This window comes from Prionailurus bengalensis, chromosome C1 (assembly GCF_016509475.1).
Source record: "Prionailurus bengalensis isolate Pbe53 chromosome C1, Fcat_Pben_1.1_paternal_pri, whole genome shotgun sequence".
NCBI classification, from domain to species: Eukaryota; Metazoa; Chordata; class Mammalia; order Carnivora; family Felidae; genus Prionailurus; species Prionailurus bengalensis.
Window position 1 is genome coordinate 42,825,505 of NC_057345.1, and position 18,667 is coordinate 42,844,171.

An 18,667-nucleotide genomic window follows, 5' to 3' on the forward strand; every position below is an offset into this window, starting at 1 on the left:
TCATGCTGTTTCCCTTACCCTTCCTTTCTTTGCCTCAAATGCCTATTGAACGTTCAGGCTTCACTCCAGTGTTACCTGACCATTTCCTGACCCTCCATTCTCTCCTTCAGACTTAACCTGCTCCCTTCTCAGTGCTCCTGAGAGCACTGTGTACTGCAGCCATCAAAGATTGCCTGCCACCCTATAGTTTACAAAGTTTTCACAGTGATGATTTCATTCGGTTCTCACAAGAGCACTGTACAGTAATAATAACTCACATTTATTGAACATGAGGCATAGGCTTTTTTGTTTTTAACAGTTTCATTTTGCAGCTGAAGAAGCTGAGGCACACAATGAATAACTAGGAGAGCTGGGATCTGCAGTCTGATTCCTGATGCCTGTTCTACCATGACCAGGGTTTCCATATTATCCCTATTGTATGGAGGAAGAAACTGGAGGGTTCTTACAACCTTTTGCTGTCTCTGGTGAGCACCCGATAATTGAGTGGCAGAGGTCAGGCCAGGCCTGAGAGTCAATAATATAAAGACCCAGAGTGATCTATTTTAATCCTTAGTTTACCATTCAAATAGGGAGAGACAGATATTCTCCAAAGCTAACTTGACCCCAGTGGTCATCTAGCCCCAGGATAAGGAATAACGAAGGTAGCAGTCAGTGGCATGGTCAGTACCTTGGTATCAGACACCATGCCAGTTGTTTTATATCTATCATTGTCCTTGTGGATCTTGCCCTTGATGGTTTACATCTCCCATACTTAAATGGGAGTCATTTGCCAACAAATCTGGGGGGCCGCTTCTCCCTGAAGGCTGCCATGCCCTCTAGCCGGTCCTGGGTGGGGATGTTCTGAAACAACAATACAGAGTATTAATTTGGGGTGGGGTGGGGGGCACAACAGGGCCAGAGGCCAATAAAGACTTGCTTAAGCTTGTCCAGCCCATGGCAAGGTCAGAGTCCAAGTCTTTTCATTGTTTCTGAACTCTGATGATGGGCCAGGCAAAGGTGTGGGCCTGACTCCTTGATCACCTGGGGAAGTTAGGCCACCTCTCTAGCATCTGTGACCTGTCACATTAGCCTCTTGCACACTGCTTACATACTTCCAGGGAGCTGATAGTCTGCAGGAGTCCAATACGAGGCTGATCGGTAGAGAATGATTAAGTTTTACAGTAAGAAATCTGGCTTTGAATCCTGGTGTGTAGCCAGTTTGTACCAGGTTCTACAAGTCCCCAGACCCCTTGTTTAGGAGTATTTTGGATATTTGTTAACCTGGATATTAGTATTTTTGACTCACCCAGGAGTCAAGGGCTAAATAAGTCAGCCTTAGGTAACCATCCTCCCCCAATCCTCCACAATTGAACACACACAGCCTGCAGGCTATAACCAAGGCCTAGACATTGCAAGGCCATCCTGGTCTCTACAGCAGCCACTGGTACAGAGACAAAAGAAGTGGCTCTTTGCCACTTACCTCTACCTGTGTGCTTTGTGACTCTCTGTGCACTAAGTGGGGCAGTATGAGCCACCATTAGATGGCTGAGGACACAGTACCAGGGACCAGTGTGGTTTCCCTAGGACCATCCCATGCTAATTGTGAGAGGGAGTGGCACAGAGTTTAACTCTTCAGGGTGGGAGGAGCCTACTAAATTGCTTATGTATTACACAAGTCTCCCCACTCTGGCCTGCCCTCTGCTTGCAAGTATGTACCAACGGACAGCGGTCACGTACCTGGGCATAGCATATCCCTTCAATGGCCATCCCTGATGCGATGTCCACCTGTGAGAAAGAAGTGGTGCCTGGATCAGCCTGACCTTCTTCCCCTCTGTCTGCTTGGGGTGCCAGCCCACCTTACTGCCTACACCATTTCCTAGTGTTCGTGGATTCCTCCAGCAAAGTATTACTGAGGCTTACTATATGCTAGTCCATAGGAACAGAGATGAATATGATAAGGAATTCCCTACCTGGAGAGGGAACACCATTTGTAGCAGTGATAAAACAGTGTTTGGGACAAAGCGGGTCTGTGAGAACTGGGGAGGATTGCACTTGGCCTGGGGAGCTGAGGAGGGTGTATGGAAGCTGTACATAGCCAGTATTCCTTCCTTCCCATCTGGCTGCCTCTCCACACCTCCTGTCACTCCTGGTAAGTGAACTTCACAGGCTTTCTGTTGTCCTGGGGAGTAAGGCCCTGGGGTTTATGGCCGGGCCCCTGGCCGCTTTCTAGTCCCTACTGCCCAGTGCTTACTGTTGCTCCCACTTATGGGCACCATTCTAAGAGAAATACCATGTGTGTATAAACTCGTTTACTTTTCACAGCAAGGGTTATTATCCCTACTATACAGCTGAGAAATCAGGCATAGAAAGGTGAAGGTCACAACTATATATGGAGAAGCAGGTCTTTGAATCCAGACAGTCCAGCATCAGAATGCCTGTGCCCCTAACTTACGTGCTGTATAGTCTAATTCACCCCTTACTCCCAGTCAAGTTACTTGTTTATACACGTCTATGCTTTTGCTCATACTCTTCCCATTTTTTTGAACCCTCATCCAACCCAAGGCCCAACCTTACAAAACATTCCCTAACCCAGCAATACCCAGCAGTAGCTGTGTCTGCTTGGTACCCACCCCTGCCTTTTTTTAGTAATCTCTACACCCATCATGGGGCTCAAACTCCTGACCCTAAGATCAAGAGTTGCATACTTTAGTGACTGAGGCAGCCAGGTACCCCTGCCTTGTACTAGTGATTGTGTCTGTATCTGTCCTGTTTCCCTACCTTAGGGGAGTGACCATATTTGACTTCTCTCTGTGTCCCAGTTCTCAGCTCAGGTCTAGATTCAGTGTGTAATGGATGAGTTGATGAGTAAGTTGATGTCTGAGTATGGATTAGTAGCATCCAAGGCACCACCCTGAGCCCTATCCTTGAGGCCACCTTACTGACCCCCAGCATAAACCCAAGAACATGGACTGGAAGCCATACAGACTTGCATTCTTATTACATTTGTTCTGTGATCCTAGGTAAGTCATTTACCCTTTTACTCAAATTACTTTCTCTCTAAGAGAAAGAGATGAGGATAAAATGTAATTCGGAATATCACCTGGCCAAATTTTCCATTTTGTGGGTGGGAAACTAAGGCACAGAGAGAGGTCAGACTCCATGTTTGTTAGAAAAGTCTGGTTCCTGAGTTGTTTCTAGCTGTGCTCTCAGTCTGCATGAGCCATGAAAGCACTGTTTCCCAGCAATCCCACTGACTTCAGTGGACCCAGAACCTGCTTACATCCATTCCTCTGTCAATGGCTACTTTGCCCAGCCGCACAGCAATGGGTGCCTAGGGAAAAGAAAAGGAAAAAGTCTTAGCTGAGGGGATCAATGCTGATAGTTGAGGGGGAGGGTTGGAATAAAGAGAGGGACCTATCTTCATGGGCGGGGGGAAGAGTCATGGACAGGGAGACAGGTCTGGGTCAAGTTCCAGCTGTTCTGTTACATTTTGTTAGTGTTAGTACTTTCTACTTCTCAGTTGATACTCTCTATCTATAATGAAGGAAGCCTGACTGATCCCTGAGCCTCCCAAGTGTATCTGGGGTTCTTGCCATTTAACCTATCCCCCCAGTGTGTATAACATACAATAGTTTACAAAGTGTTTTCCCACCTACAGACTTGCCTAAAGGTGCAACCCACTCTTCAAGCATGGTGCCATCTTTGAGGTTCAGGGAGGTGAAGCAGTTGGTCCTGTTTGTCTAGAGTGGGGAAGCTTGGATTTGATTTCCAGTCACCTTTCTCACTGCTGCTCTGTTCCCCTACTCATCTCGGCAAATGCAAGCCTCTACTGCAAGCAGGTTTCACTCCAGCAGGGTGAAAAATAGGTCAAGATTAGGAACTTGGGCTTTGGGGTCTGACAGGCCTGAGTTGAAATCCCAAGGGGCAGTTTACACAGCCACTGGAAGCAGGTGTATCAGAGCAGCAACCTGCGGTTCACTGGTCTTGCTTCCGATTAACTTGGGCCACCGCAGGCCTGGCAGTCCATCCCCGGCCTCACTTTAGGCAAAAAATGTATTTACTCCCTATATTGATCATATAAATTATTTGAAGTTTTTGTAAGTACAACTTTATCAGAAAAAGATTTGTAAAGTCTGTTAACATAGAGGCCATAAGTGAAAAGGCTAGCTACATAAACACAAATGACTTCATATTGGGGGAAAATACCATGAATAAAAGGCAAAAGTGAAAAACTGGGAAGATGTATTTGTGATGTTTCTGACAGGCAAATGTCCTTGATTTACAAAGAGCTGGTATAATTTTTTTACGAATATTCACAAGGGTATGAAAAGGTAGTTCACAGAAAAGGAAATATGAACACAAGGGTTATTCAGTTATACTGTTAAAGAAATGCAGCTTAAAAATCTGAGGTGCCCCCTTTCCCCTAAACTAGGTAAGTAGTAAGATGTTGGTGATGCCCACTGTTTGTTGAGATTCAGGAAATAGGTATTCTCATACATTATTGATGGAGTGAATTGGTACCATGCTTCTAAGGGCAAGATGTTAGGTGGATGCACATACCCTTTGATGTTTTAATTCCATGTAGGAATCCACCTTACAGATGCACTTCTAGAAGTACACAAAGATGTTCAGTTATGCACTCCAGCCATTTTGGTAGCAAAAAGCAACATAAAATGTTCATCATTAGAGTACTAGTTGAGTAATGATGGCACATCTGTACCATGAATGAAAAAGCGTGCAGTTGTTTTAAAAGAATGAGGTTGATAAGTATATGCTGAAATGGGAAACTCCAAAATATTGGGTAAAAAAAATCAAGGGCTATACTAGTATGTACATTCTTATCTCATTTGTGTAAAAGTTGTTGGCATGACGTGCCTTTGATCTCTCCAGAGGGTCAGGAGAATGGACAACTTCACTTTTTGTTTTATACATTTCCATATTGTTTGAATTCTTTACTATTCATATTTTAATTTCATGTTTTTTATATGTCTGTTAGAACTGTATTAGCCTCTGCAAGTGTGCTCCTTGTCTCCCAGACCGTCCTAAAAGGAATTCAGAGTTCTTTAGATGTGTGAGTGTATGTGCATAATATGTATTCCTATATATACAATGAAAATTTTTGGAAGAGTATGTAAATTGTTAACAGTGATCATCTCTGGTGAGGGCTTGGGGAATCTAGAGCTGTTTGGGTGACCACCTATCCTGGTTTGCCAGTGACTGAAGGATTATCAAGATATGGGACTTTCACTTTTAACTGAGACAGCCCTACGGAGACAAGGTCAGCTGGGTCACCCTACTTGTGATTTTTTACTTTATGCCCTTATTCTTCTGTTTGATTTGCTTGTCATGAATATGCATTATTATTTAGGTAACTACCTAATAAACTGATTTCTCACCAAAGAAAAGTAAAAACTGTATAGATACAATGTGTGTTGTGTGTGTGTTGAAAATGTAATTTTTTCCCTGAGTGTATGGATACCATTTGACTCCCTAGTCTTGGTGGTTTATCCACTAGAGAGCAGCAGTCTATCACACCATCCTTACACTCATCCTATTCGGGAACCCTCTCATTCTGGGCACCCAATAACTCGCCTAGAAGTTGAAGATTGGGATTAGTGAATGTGGAACTAATTTTTGGTAAGCTGGTGCCTTGGTATACAAAGCTATTTTTAAGTAATGAAATATAAGTAATTATATTAGTAGGAGACCATTGTTTCAGTATATTCAAAAATCTGAAATCTGAATCCTCTTGAGATGAAGCTCAAAGACCCAGTTATTCAGTTTATGCAAAAAGACAACCCTACAGTCCACAAGTCTTGCTAGTGCAGTGAGCCACGCACTACCTTGAGTTTTTTTGTGTTAGTTCAGACTTTTGCTCAAGTGTAATAGAAACCTGGTAGCATTAGAATGGCCCAAGTAACATCATCAGGCTCCATTTGTATGTGATGAAGAAAAGAAAAAGAAATAAAGACAAAACAAGTTCTTTCTTTTAAACCAACTCACTATTAATTTTTAAAGTTACAGTCCTTGCCCCTCAAAGAACACCTGAAAGTTATGAGGGAGGATTATTTAAATTTAAGAGAGACAAAGTATTTTTTCCAAAATAAAATACTTATTTTCGTGATTAATTCAAATACTTTTTTCTGTTAATATTAAAATGATAATATATGGTTAACAGTTTTATAAGCTTATCTGTTTTATAAATGTAAATTTTTTGTGTTGGAAATGCATTATTTAAGTTTTAAAAATTTTGTATGTATTCTGCACTCTTAAGAATACCAGTTTTTATATTGTATTTTGTAGTATACAAAATAAAAGCCCAAATGCCAGTATTGTCTTTTTTTCTGGTATTGCAGTCACTTTTTGTGACCTTGATGAGCAAGTCACTTAACCTTTCTGGGTCTGTTGTATTACAAATACAACAGGGATAATCAACTCGGCTGGATTGTACTAGTGATTGAGAAACTCTTAAAATACCTGGGATTGTGTCTGATGGATAGGAAGCGCTCCATGTGGGCTAAGTCATTATAAAACCTAGCTCCATTTCAAGCTGCTTTCATACGGAAACTTGGGACCTTCCTCCAGGGCCCAGCAGTGACAAGTGAGAAGCCAGCAGTGAGAGGCTCTCCAGTCCTTGGAGACCCCATCAGCCAGATTCTGGCTGCCCTGCTAAAGGTTTTGGGCCTGGAAGCAGGTAGGATTACACCTAGCTGGGGTCGTAACACATGTCCTACATGATACATGGGAATTTCTCTGTGCAGTATGTTGGGAAAGATAAGCTTGTAGTTCTTTATCTGCTTTAGAATCTTGCTTTATAGTTTTGGGGACATTTTATTGCAGTACTGTCTGATCTAGTAGCCACTAACCACATGTAGCTATTAACATTTGACGTGGCGGAAGTGTAACTGAGAAACTAAATTTTTAATTAAATTTAAGTCCAGTTAAGTGGATCTTGTGTGTCCTCACAGGACGCACCCCCTCGCCTCCCCACAGGTATACACATACCCCCTCCCATGGCACAGGGTCTCCTGTGCTAGGCTGCTACCTCACCTGGGGCAGGATCTCCTGGGCCAGCGCTCTTGCCCGGTGGTAGGCGGCATTGCCCTCCTCATTCTGGGGAACAGTGTGGTTCACCAACCCCAGGGCTTGAGCCTGTGCACCACTCAGTCTTCGGCCTGTGAAGATGAGCTCCTTTGCCAGGGCCACTCCTAGACATCGAGGCAGCCTCTGAGTCCCTCCTGCCAGGATGGAGTGCGGGTGGTAAATCGACATAGGAAGTGGGAGCCCAGAGGAGCCCAGTCTGGGAGTCAGCCAAGACTTCTCAGAGGAACAGATTCTGAGTTAGGATGGAAGGGCTGAGCCCAGAACATAAGGCAAAGGATGGAAGCAGGGGAGTAGCTCGGATAGAGTGGGAATGGGTAAGTAGAGAAGGATGGGTGCTGTGGGTACAGTTACCTGCTCCTGGGAGGAGCCCTCGGGTGGTCTCAATCAGCCCCATGACAGCCGAGGAAGCTGCTTAAACAGAACAGAGTGAAGCACCCACGCTGTCCTGCAGTGCCAATCCCCAGGGAGAAGAGTCCTTTGCCCCTAGGCTCACCCCTCCAGCCAACCACTTCTGTCATGGGCTGGCCGCAGCAGACCTCCCCAGACTCTGCCTTGGCAAGAGCCCTAACATAGAAGTCAGGAGGCCTAGGCCCTCATCCTGCCTCCTCCGGTGGTGGAGGTATGCATCCAAGCAAATCTCACCCTTTCTGAGCCTCATTCATAGGTGGAAAAAATATGGTTACTCTTCTGCCATCGTCAGAGAGCTGCTTAGGATCAAACAAGGTACTGGTGCTTGTAACAAGGAAGGGGTTCTTGGGAGGTACCCAGTGCCTATTTGTGAGTTAATGGATTCTCTGTCTCATGGACCCTTAGCTCTGGCCTGGCCTATAGTATCACGACTCATGCTCACACCAGTTATTCCTCCCAGCTTTACATCAGCCTGAAAATTCCCATGTTTCAGTCCACTTCTCCTTTTGAGTTCTACTTCTCTAAGGAGCTCCCTTGTGTGTCCCACCCCACAGGCTTCTCCTGAATTCCCTCACAGACCATCTGAACCATGCAGTCTGGCAGCAGGGAATGGCCAATACTCCTGCCTATGAGGGGTTTTATAGTCACTCTCTGCCATCTACCCAAACCCTGCAAGTTAGTTGCCCTAAACATGGGCACATGAGAAACAGAGTTGGAGCTATGATCTGACTTGGTAATTTGATACCTTCTCTTTGATATGCATCATGTAGATGCTACCTCTGTGCCTGGAGTTACACATTTCTAAATGTTCTACCTGGAGTGGCAGGAAAAAGCAGTGAAAGGAAGAGAGTAGCACCAGATAGCACTCAGACTTTGCTGCCAAGAAGGGCACACTAACCAGCAAGCCTGTAAGGTTAAAGGCAATCATCTTTTTCATCCCCTCCCTCCACTCTTCAAACTCAACCGCTCTGAACAAGTATGGCAACCCTTGCCTGGTACCAGTGAACCAGAGGGCAGTGTTTCTGCCCAGGCATGTCTGTGATTAACTGGGCTGGCGACAAACTGCCCCCATGGTTCTTTGTGCAAAACATGACAAATAAATGTGGCTTGCATAGAACCAGAAAGTTGAACAATTAATCTTTTCCTCAGTCTCCCCTCCCTGCGTTTTTGTTGATTGTCCTCTCGCCAACTGCTGTGGGGTTGGTAGAAGCATTCCTGAGGTGAAGGAGGCTGGTTCTGAAGAGTAAAAGGTACTACAGCAGTCAGTGGCTGGGCCAGGAGGGAAACCAGCTTCCCCCCAAACTTGCTCTGTATCCCTCACGTTACATTTAGTTTTGCTGTTGATTGGAAAGCTCAGAGCAGTGGCTAAGTGCAGAATCTCCAGACTTACCCTGCTTTACTTCTTCCCTCCTCACCCTGTCCCACCTCTTCTTCTGCCCAGTACCTGCTACTCGGAGATCACAGGCCAGGGCAAGTTCCAGGCCTCCACCCAAGGCAAACCCGTCCATAGCCGCAATAGTGGGTGCCGGGAAGGCTGCTGTGGAGATGAAGAAAGGCTCAGCCTGAGAGGCCCTAGCAGGACCAGAACAGGGACTCAAGATTGGAAAGGGGCTAGCTGGTTGGGACAGAGGGCCTCAGGGGTCCCAGGTTTGGAACCTTACCTCGTACCTCAGCCAGGTTATCTTAGAAGTTGGTTTTTCTATTGGGGAAAGTTGGGAAATTAGCTGGGCTACTGGGGTGGGGAGATGGGCTGAATGATCCGTGCTCAGGCCCACTCTCCTGCTGGCATCCCCAGACCAGCCTTTCTGCACTTCCTCCAAGTTCTGTGTGCCAAGCCCCATGCTGGGTGCTGAAAACATAGGATTGAATAGATACGGGGAAGGCAGATCTGTAAACAGGCAATGATGACCCATGGTAATCAGTGCTCTGATAAAGAAATCTTGGAGAACCAGTCAGGGAAGGCTTCCTGCTGGTTTTAAAGAATGAGTAAAAAGTTCAGGTGGCCAAGGAGGGATATTCCAGGCAAAAAGAGCAGTAATTATCAAAGCCTGAAGGCCTGCAGCCTGAAATCTGACTCCACTGGAATAGCTGGGCTTGAACCCTGAGGGTAGAGAGGTGGGGAGGTCAGAACTAGCAGGACACAAAGGCTGAGCACCAGAGCTCCCTCCGGGAGAAATGCCCTCTGAACTCTCTTGTCCCTTTCCACCTTATAGAATTCTTTGTGCCCTTCCTCCTGGGAGAGTCATCTGTCTTCACAGAGCTCACAACAGAAACTGTCCTCTCTTTACAGTGGAGGATGGTAGGTGTGGTGGGACTGGGATCTGCAGGGCCCCTGAACGCCCTCCTCCAACCCACTCCAAGACCCTCACCAATCTCATTCATCAGGCCTCGGAGCCGCTGGACAAAGATCCCCACTTCCGCCTCACTCATCTGCTCCCGTTCCTTCAGGTCTGCACCTGCAGATAGTGAGGGGGTGGTGACAGCCCTTGGGAAATAACCTATTACTGAATCCCAGGTTGTTAAAGGACCCAGCAAAGGTGACTTGAGAGGCAGAGAGGAAGGCGAAATCTCAGAGAGGAAGGCATGGGCCAGGAAGCCAGGGAGGAAAGGGGGGGGGGGGGGCGGGTGGTGTGTCAAAAAAGGACAGGTGCAACAACAAAAAGGTCAGTTGGACTTCATTAGAATTAAAAACTTTTGTGCATCGAAGGACACTATCAAGAGTGAAAAGACACCCCATGGAATGAAGAATATACTAGCAAATTACATATCTGATAAGGTATTAATATCTAGGATACCTAAGGAACTCTTAGAACTCACCAACCAAAACCACAAAGAACAAAGGGCTCAAATAGACATTTCTTCAAAGAAGATATATACAGATGGGCAATAAACGCAAGCAAGAAAAGATGTTCAACATCATTAGTCATTAGAGAAATGCAAATTGAATCCACAATGAGAAACCAACTTCACACCGTTTAGGATGGTTATTATAAAAAACCACAGAAATAGAAAGTAAGTGTTGGCATGGATGTGGAGAACGCTGGTGCATTGCTGGTTGGAATGTGAAATGATGCAGCTGCTCTGGAAAACATGTGGGCAGTTCCTCAAAAAGTTATTCGTAGAATTACTATATGACCCAGCAGTTTCACTCTTAAAAGATTTAAAAGCAAAGACTCAAACAGAGACTTGCATACCAATTTTCATAGCAGCACTATTCACAATAGCCAAAAGGTGTAAACAACCCAGGGCACATCAAGATAGATAAAACGTAGTATAAATACAATGGAATATGATTCAGCCATAAAAAGGAATGAAGTTCTGACATGTTGACTATGGGTGAACCTTGAGGATATTATGCTAAGTAAAAAAAGCCAGATACAAAAGAACAAATGTATGATTCCACTTGTATGAGGTATCTAGAATAGGCAAGCTCATAGAGATAGAAAGTACAACAGAGATTATCAGGGGCTGGTGTGGGGAGGAGGAATGGAGAGGGATTGCTTAATAGGTACAGAATTTGGGATGATAAAAGATTTCTGGAATTGGACAGTGGTGATAGTTGCATGGCCATGTGAATGTACTCAGTGCCACTTTATTTTATACTTAAAAATGGTTAAAATGTAAACTCTGTGTAATTTATTTACCACAATTTAAAATATATATGATAATATTTAAAATGTATTATTTCTTGGGGCACCTGGGTGGCTCAGTCAGTTGGGCATCTGACTTCCATTCAGGTCATGATCTCACGGTTCGTAGGTTCAAGCCCTACATCAGGCTCCATGGTGATAGTATGGAGCCTGCTTGGGATTCTCTCTCTCTCTTTCTCTCTCTGCTCCCCTCCCCCCCATGCTTTCTCTCTCTCCCGCTCTCTCAAAATAGATAAACAAATTTAAACATCAAAAATGTATTATTTCTTCCCAGTTTTATTGAGAGATAATTGACATATTGATTTTTTTTAAGGTTTATTTTGAGAGAGAGAGTGCATGAGAGCAGGGGAGGGGGAGAGAGAGAGAGAGAGAGAGAGAGAGAGAATCCCAAGCAGGCTCTGTGCTGTCAGCCCAGAGCCCAATGTGGGGCTCAATCCCACAACCCTGAGATCATAACCCAAGCCAAAATCAAGAGTCGGACGCTTAACTGACTGAGCCACCCAGGTGCCCCAACATATTACTTTTTGATAGGAGGGGTCAGTGTGGTCCAAGGAGACTACAAAGTCAAGATGAGAGAACTGACAAGCAAGTGCAGGATACAGTGGGATGGAGTTGGGAAGGACTTTAGTAAGAGTAGTACCATGGCAGAGTCATCAAAGGCCAGATGGCAGGGGGCTGAGGTGGGAGTAGGGAGTGAATATATTCTCTTCACATCTGAAACTATGGGAATTCAGAGCTGACAGCCCTTGCATGTCTTTGATTAGTCCCAGCCCCTCAAAGACAGATGGAGAAACTGAGGCCAAAGAGGGGTAGGGACTATCCCAGGATTCCAGAACAAGTCAGAGACAGACCCAGACCTCCTGCAGCCATCCCCCCAACCCCTCCACTTCCCTGTGCTTAGGTGGGATAGTGGGGCTACTGGGACCTTCATAGAGAAGGTCAGACAGGCATAGAGCTGAAGGAGGAAGCCAGGGTAGAGTGAGGCCCTCATCCAGGGCAGCTGCGTCAGGCAGACCCCTCTGCATACTTGTCGTGCCAGGGGAGACCCCAAACTGGGCACTGTGATCCCGACAGCTCAGACCTAGAGACTGAGCCATATCACCTTGAAATTCCATGTTCTTCCCATCCTACCCATCCATGGCCTCTTCTCACCTCCTCAGTGACTCCTGCTACCCCTTCCCCAATCACCCCAGAGTGGGTTCTTAGCTCAGCTCAGTGCATCTCTCACTCACTTGCTTCTTGTTGTGGGGATGTGAGTCAGTGTTTTGTGTCTTTGAAACAGAAGTTGGTGATGCTTGCCCTACTGTGAGGACCAAATTGTCCAGGGGCAGTGGAGAGTTTTGGCGACAGGAACTGAGATCTTGTGGGTGGGCAAAGGGACACAGAGTACCTTCTTGGCCACAGACCTTGTCAATGTCACAGCACTTAGTTTCCTCAGTGAAGCGTCAGAACAGAGCATGGTGTAGCAGATAGAATAAGGATTTGAGGGTCAGAGGGGCCAAGTTAAAATTGAATTCTATTCTACCTCTTACTAGCTGTGTAACACGAGGCAAGGCATTTTACCTCTGAGTATTTGAGTTCACATCTATAAAATGGGAACAATAAGTCCTATGCTAGAGCTGACCTACACCCCCAACCCCCTATAGGCTGGTGGGAACCCTGCTGAGCCCTGGGGTAGAGGCAAGGGAGGAAACCCACCTGCACAGAATACACCCTTCACTCCACTTCTGAATAGCAGAACGCGTACTTGCTGGTCCTCCCGCAGCCGGGCCAGAGCTTCCAGAAGCTGCAGAGGAGATCTTTTCAGGTATCTCCCAGCCCAGCCCTAGCCCAGCCCCCACCCACCCTGGTGCTGCCCTTTCTCACCTCACTGACCAAGACATTCCCCAGGGCATTACGGGCACTTGGTCTGTTCATCAGGATCTCCGTGATTCCTGCAGGTGACAGGGCAGCCTTGGGTGAGCCAGCTGGCCTGCTCACTCCTGGGCTGGGGCCTGGAGGCAGCCGCCTGGATTCTTGGTGGCCTCTACCCTTGATGAGCAGTGTGACTTAGAGCAAGTCACAGACACCCAGGCTTCAGTTTCCCTGACCATAACATGGAGAGAATAACCCCTTGCTCTTTCTCCCTCACAGAAGTGAAAGGGCTTGTAACCCCCATGGAGCAACACGGAGAGACGGACAACAATGACCACTGCATTGGTTCCTACATGCTTCTGCTGTTATTATACACACAAACACACGGGCAAGTCAGGAGGGCTTTCACATGCTCATCTGCCCCTTCTCCACCTTCCACACCACCTGTGTGCTTGCCTCCTGTATACCCAGAACTGCTCTGCATATCTGACTAGCCCAGAACTCTCCCCGGAGCTCTAAGCCTGAATACACAGTTGCCCACTTGATGTCTTGACCAACCGGTCAAAAAATGATCAATCTTTTCTCCTGTTCCCTTTGTGAGTAAATGATCTATCAACTCAGAAGTCCCCTCTTCCTCACCCATGGAATTTACTCAGTCTCCAATGCCAGTTCAACCTCTTAAATGACATCTCAGATACTTCAGCTAATATCCCTCCTTGCAGCCAGCAACCTATATGGGTTCTTTACTACATGGATCACCCAAAATTGACCCTCCTGCCTTTGGTCTTGCTCCCCCTCCCTACTCCACATTCGTTCCTCATTTGGGTCAGAGTCCTCTTTCTAACCCAAATCCAACCATGACCCTCCCTTTCCCTTTCCACCAAAATTAAGCCAAATTCCTTAATACCACCCAAAAGATGCCCCCACCCTCCATCCCCAATATGGCCATTGCATCCTACTCTGGCCTCAACTCACCCCCACAATCTGGGCCAGTTGTAGAGAAGAGAGACCAGTTCTGGGCAAGGGCTCGAATACTCTCGTACCTTCTTGGTTGTATCCCCTCCTGTATTTACCTATCTTTTGGCCTTCAAAGACCCCTTAGTATTTTCCCCCAGGGTCCTGAGCCTTGTCTGTGAAACAAGCAGTATTTATTAAGATGGCATTCTCAGTGTGAGTTAATCTGAGACACAGAAGAGACAGTAAAAGTTTTGGAGCGCTCAAGGGACAGGGTTTCCAGCCAGGAGTTAGAGAACTGTGGTTCAGGACAGAAATCTATAACATGCAGACTAGGCTGGCTTCCTTAGCCTCCCCAGAAACCTTCAAAGAGTTCTTTGAGCCCAACAGATCTGGAGGTCCCACAGAACTCAGATGTCCCCAGGGTCTTCTCCAGCTCTAATGCTCCATGAAAGAAAATGCTGCAACTCTGGGGAAGGGAAACTCTGGTAGATACAAAGAAACCACATCAGAGGAATTGAGGAAAACAGTCTAGAGGTCCAACATCTTTGTGGCAGACAGGCCCCATCTTCATATCCTCAATAATCTCCTTCCCTGGAGTGTGGGCGGGGCCCTGTGAATTGCTTCTAACCAACAGAATATAGCTAAACTCGTAAAATGTCACTTCGAAGATTAAAATTTAATGATAATTAGGTTACAATGTATGTAAGACTCTGTCTTGCTAGGGCATACTAGAGAAACTAGTGGACCTATAGAGAGGGTCTTGTGGCAAAGAACTATAGGCTGCCCCCAGGAGCTGCGAGACACCCCCCAGACCAACAGGAAGAAAACAGGACTTCAGTCCTACAACCACAGGAGGTGACTGCTATCAATGGGAGGAGCTTGGAAGCAGATCTCTCCCTAGTCAAGCCTATGAGGAGACCATACCCCTGGCCAATTCTTGGATTGTGGCCTAGTAAAACCCTGAAGTAGAGAACCCAGCTACATTGTGCCTGGACTTCTGATCTATAGGAACTATAAGATAATACATGTGTGTTATTTTAAGCAATAAAGTTTGTGGTAATTTGTTATCCTCAGGCAATATCCTGAGATTGATAGACGTTCTTCTCTCCTCTTCACTTTCCTAATCTGTCTTGCCTTTCCGGCTGATGCTCTCCCCACATTTCATCTTTATCCCTTCTCTCCATTTCTATCTCCTTCTTTCAGAATACAAATGGGGTGCTTGGCTCATGTCACAACTTAGTCATATACTAGTTCCACTGGTCTTGGGCAAGTTGCTTTACCCTCTGGTCTTCAATTTCCTAATCCATAAGTAGAAATAATAAAAAGGGGGGCACCTGGGTGGCTCAGTTGCTTAAGCAGCTGACTTTGGCTCAGGTCACGATCTCACAGCTCGTGGGTTTGAACCCCATGTTGGGCTCTGCACTGACAGCTCAGAGACTGGAGCCTGCTTCCGATTCTGTGTCTCCCTCTTTCTCTGCCCCCACCCCCCACTTGCACTCTGTCTGTTTCTCAAAAACAAATAAACATTAAAACAATTATTTTTTAATAATAAAAAGATTGTTATGAGGATTAAAAGAGATAATGCCTTGGGGCACCTAGCTGGCTCAGTCAATAGGGAATGCAACTCTTGATCTTGGGGTTGTAAATTTGTTTGTAAATCTTGGGTGTAGAGAGTACTTAAAAATAAAGTCTTAAAAAAAGAGAGAGATAATGCCCATAAGTGCTTAGCCAGAGTTTGTGAGTGAGCAGTGAGCAGGAAAAATGCATAGATGCTAGGGAAACTCTAGGATTTAATAGAAGGAATGAACTCCAAGCTGGGAGCTATGAGGAGCCAGACAGGGTTATGTTTGGCTTTCATTTAATTTGCACTTATCACATGTCAAGTCCTGGAGAAATAGGGAGGAATCAGCCATGGTCCCTGACTTTCTAGTCAAGCCCTGATTCTGGGAACATTGCCCTTGCTGGACCTCCACAGTAAGGATAGGTGTGTACTATACCCTCCCTACTCTTACCTAGAAACTAGACCTTGAAAGGGACAGAAAATTCTTGTTCCTCAGAAAAAATCAACAGGAACCACTGTAAGGTATTAGAGACCAACTCTTTTTACCACCCCTTACTATATAGAAGGGGAAATTCAGGCCCAGAAGAGAATGTGCCTAATAGCTGGACCCACCTAGCAATCCTCACTCTCTAAGAGTTAACAACCTATGAGAGAGATAAGTTTAGATACATGGAAAGTAATGGGAAAATGGGAAGGAGGGGGTGTGTAATTCCATAAGGACTTACATAAGCAGAGTGGAAAGAGAATCCAAGTGAACAAAACAGAGGTGGGACAGTTTGAAATGAACCCAATGCGCTGAAGAGATAAGATGGAAAGGTAAGGTTGTGGTGGAGAACGTTGAACGCCCAGCTAAGGAGTTGGGTAGAGCCATAAGAAGAGCCAAGATGGTTAAAGAGGGAATCCCATTTTCAAGGACAACAGAAAATGTGACAATGTTGTGGTGTCATCAGCTCAAGTGGAAGCAGAACCTGTGGCTTCTAACATGAATATCAAATGACCCCAAATCACTTTAGGTTGGTGGAAGGTGGGGGGATGGAGGTAGGGGTGGTGGCAGTGTTCTCCTTTGTGAGCCTCTTCCTGCTGCCTCCTCCATCCGTGGTTTCTCCATGGTTTCCTTCCTCCGTGGTTTCCTTCCTCAATGACTTCCTCCTGCCTTCTATATGCCCTCTGGCAAGGGCAGCCGTTTAATCTGCTAATCCTTGTTATTTGTGGATAAAACATTCTGTATTTGCAAGTGAGCCCTAATTTGACATATGATAGTTTTTTGGTTTTTGGTTTTTTTAATTGATGTAGAAGTCTGTCTTTTGAGTCAATACTAAAGAAGTAGTGATGATCTAATAGTTGAGAAAACAGGTTTTGAAATCAGATCTGATTCAAACTACCTAACCTTTGCCTCAATTTCTTAATCTGTAAAGTAGGGAGAATAATTATAACAATCTCAAAGCAAGTGCTGTTGTGCTTTGCAATGAACTAAGCATGAGAGTAAGGAGTATTCTCTAAGAACCAACAATCCTAAGCACCTGGGTGGCTCAGTCGGTTAAGTGTCTGACTTCAGCTCAGATCATGATCTCACAGTTTGTGAGTTCGAGCCCCATGTCAGGCTCTGTACTGACAGTGCGGAGCATGGAGCCTGCTTTGAGTTCTGTGTCTCCTCTCTCTCCCCTCCCTTGCTCTCTCTCTCTCTCTCAAAAATAAATAAACATTAAAAAAAACAAAACAAAAAAGAACCAACAATCCCAAATGGCTAGAGGAAGACCCTTCATGTCCATGTCGGGGATGCACTCTACGGAACAGTATACAACAGCAGGGAGCAAGAAACTAGATTTATATGGCAAAGCAGCTCTTCAAAACTTAGTATCAACCAGGGAAAAAAGGAAGAAATACGAGTTATATAGTATGACACCATCTATGTACTTTAAAACTGTAAATTAAAACACAAACTATGCTACATCAAACTCAGGGAGAGAGTTGGGACTGGGGAGAAAGTAAAGCCAAGAAAATGGCTTTGCCCTTATGGTAACACGCAGAGGACTGAGGGGTGTTAACGCCACTGAATGCACTTTGACATCCCCTTGCACCCCAGCAAAAAACAAAACGCCCTTAGTGGAAAATGGAGGGCTGCCTGGGTGGCTCAGTAAGTTAAGCATCCCACTCTTGATCTCAGCTCAGGTCTTGATCTCAGGGTGGTGAGTTCAAGCCCCACTTTGAGCTTAGGGCTCCGCGTGAAGCCTACTTAGGAAAAAAAGTTCTCTGCCAGTGACCAGCACGAACTTTCTCCTTTGACTCAAAAAGAGTGTAAAAGTCCGCCAGCCACGGCCAGCCACAGCAGGGCCAGAGCGCATGGAGACTTGCCCAGGTCTTTGCTCCTCCTCTGCTCTCCTCCCTCTTCTCCCTGCATGGCGAGCCGGATTGGCTCCGCCGCCTCGGCGCTCTGGAAACTAGCCAGGACTCTTGGCCGACGGGACAGCAGGCCTTTTAAAGTTACTGGGGTGGAAGCGGTGAGGGGTGGGGGTCGCCGGTGCTTGGTCTATCGCTGAGCGAGTCTCCGTCCCTCCGTCACAGCCCCAGGCCTTCGAATGGGGGACTGAAGGGACTTAGATTGACCTAGAGCTCCACCTCAACTAGGGTCTGGGCGGCTAGTGACGGGGCCACCCACTTCCCCGGCCTTAGGAAGGCGTGGGGAGCCTTAACTGGGAAACCGCACATTCGGGATCAAATCCTTAAACGACCCGCCTTCCCCTTACTGGTCTGTGTTCCCGCGTGTAGTGGGCCGCTCTGGCCATGGCTTCGGCCCTGGCAGCAGCGCCAGGAGCCCGGCTCGGACCCGTCGCGTCTCCCCCTGGGCGCTCCCGCGACAGCGCACTTACCTTGGTCTGGACCTGCCAGGACGCGCACTTGGATCTCCGGGTCCCCAGCCGCCCCATCGGAGGCGCAGCTGCGGGTCTGAAGGGGTCTCCAGGGGCGTGGAAGGCGCAGGGCACCGGTCAGGGCTCGCAGCATCTGGGCGCAGGCTGGGAAGGTGCCAAGGGCCCCTCCACTGCACCCTCCTCTCTCGCTGAAAGCTTGCAGCGGCGCCCCCAGGTTTCGCAAACTGCTCCACCTATGGGCGGAGAGCACAACGCAGTTCTCGCCTCTTGACTCTCAGAGCCCTGGA

The 18,667-nt window shown here is 46.5% G+C and overlaps 1 protein-coding gene across 7 annotated transcripts; it reads right to left on the bottom strand.

Annotated features, from left to right (window-relative positions):
- Nucleotides 1-238: 238 nt before the first annotated feature.
- Nucleotides 239-18,620, bottom strand: ECHDC2 (enoyl-CoA hydratase domain containing 2). Of its 7 annotated transcripts, none has more exons than XM_043574991.1 (10): nucleotides 18,381-18,619; nucleotides 13,008-13,075; nucleotides 12,840-12,927; nucleotides 9,861-9,947; nucleotides 8,936-9,028; nucleotides 7,435-7,494; nucleotides 7,030-7,187; nucleotides 3,260-3,310; nucleotides 1,717-1,764; nucleotides 239-840 (listed from the first exon to the last, which is right to left on the bottom strand). In XM_043574991.1, exons 1-10 carry the CDS (start codon nucleotides 18,511-18,513, stop codon nucleotides 763-765), a joined length of 864 nt encoding a protein of 287 aa, XP_043430926.1. In that variant the 5' UTR covers nucleotides 18,514-18,619; the 3' UTR covers nucleotides 239-762. The 7 variants fall into 7 exon arrangements, with proteins under 7 accessions (XP_043430926.1, XP_043430927.1, XP_043430925.1 ...); XM_043574992.1 differs by having other exon boundaries at nucleotides 7,435-7,491; nucleotides 18,381-18,618; XM_043574990.1 differs by having other exon boundaries at nucleotides 7,030-7,217; nucleotides 7,435-7,491; nucleotides 18,381-18,618.
- Nucleotides 18,621-18,667: the final 47 nt, after the last annotated feature.

Coding starts and splice junctions, on each gene's coding strand:
- ECHDC2 (XM_043574989.1), bottom strand. CDS start 18,513: ATGCTGCGAGCCCTGACCGGTGCCCTGCGCCTTCCACGCCCCTGGAGA. Junction 12,928..13,007: donor GGAATGTCTTGGTCAGTGAG/GTGAGAAAGGGC, acceptor TCTCCTCTGCAG/CTTCTGGAAGCTCTGGCCCG. Junction 841..1,716: donor AAGGGATATGCTATGCCCAG/GTACGTGACCGC, acceptor TTGTTGTTTCAG/AACATCCCCACCCAGGACCG.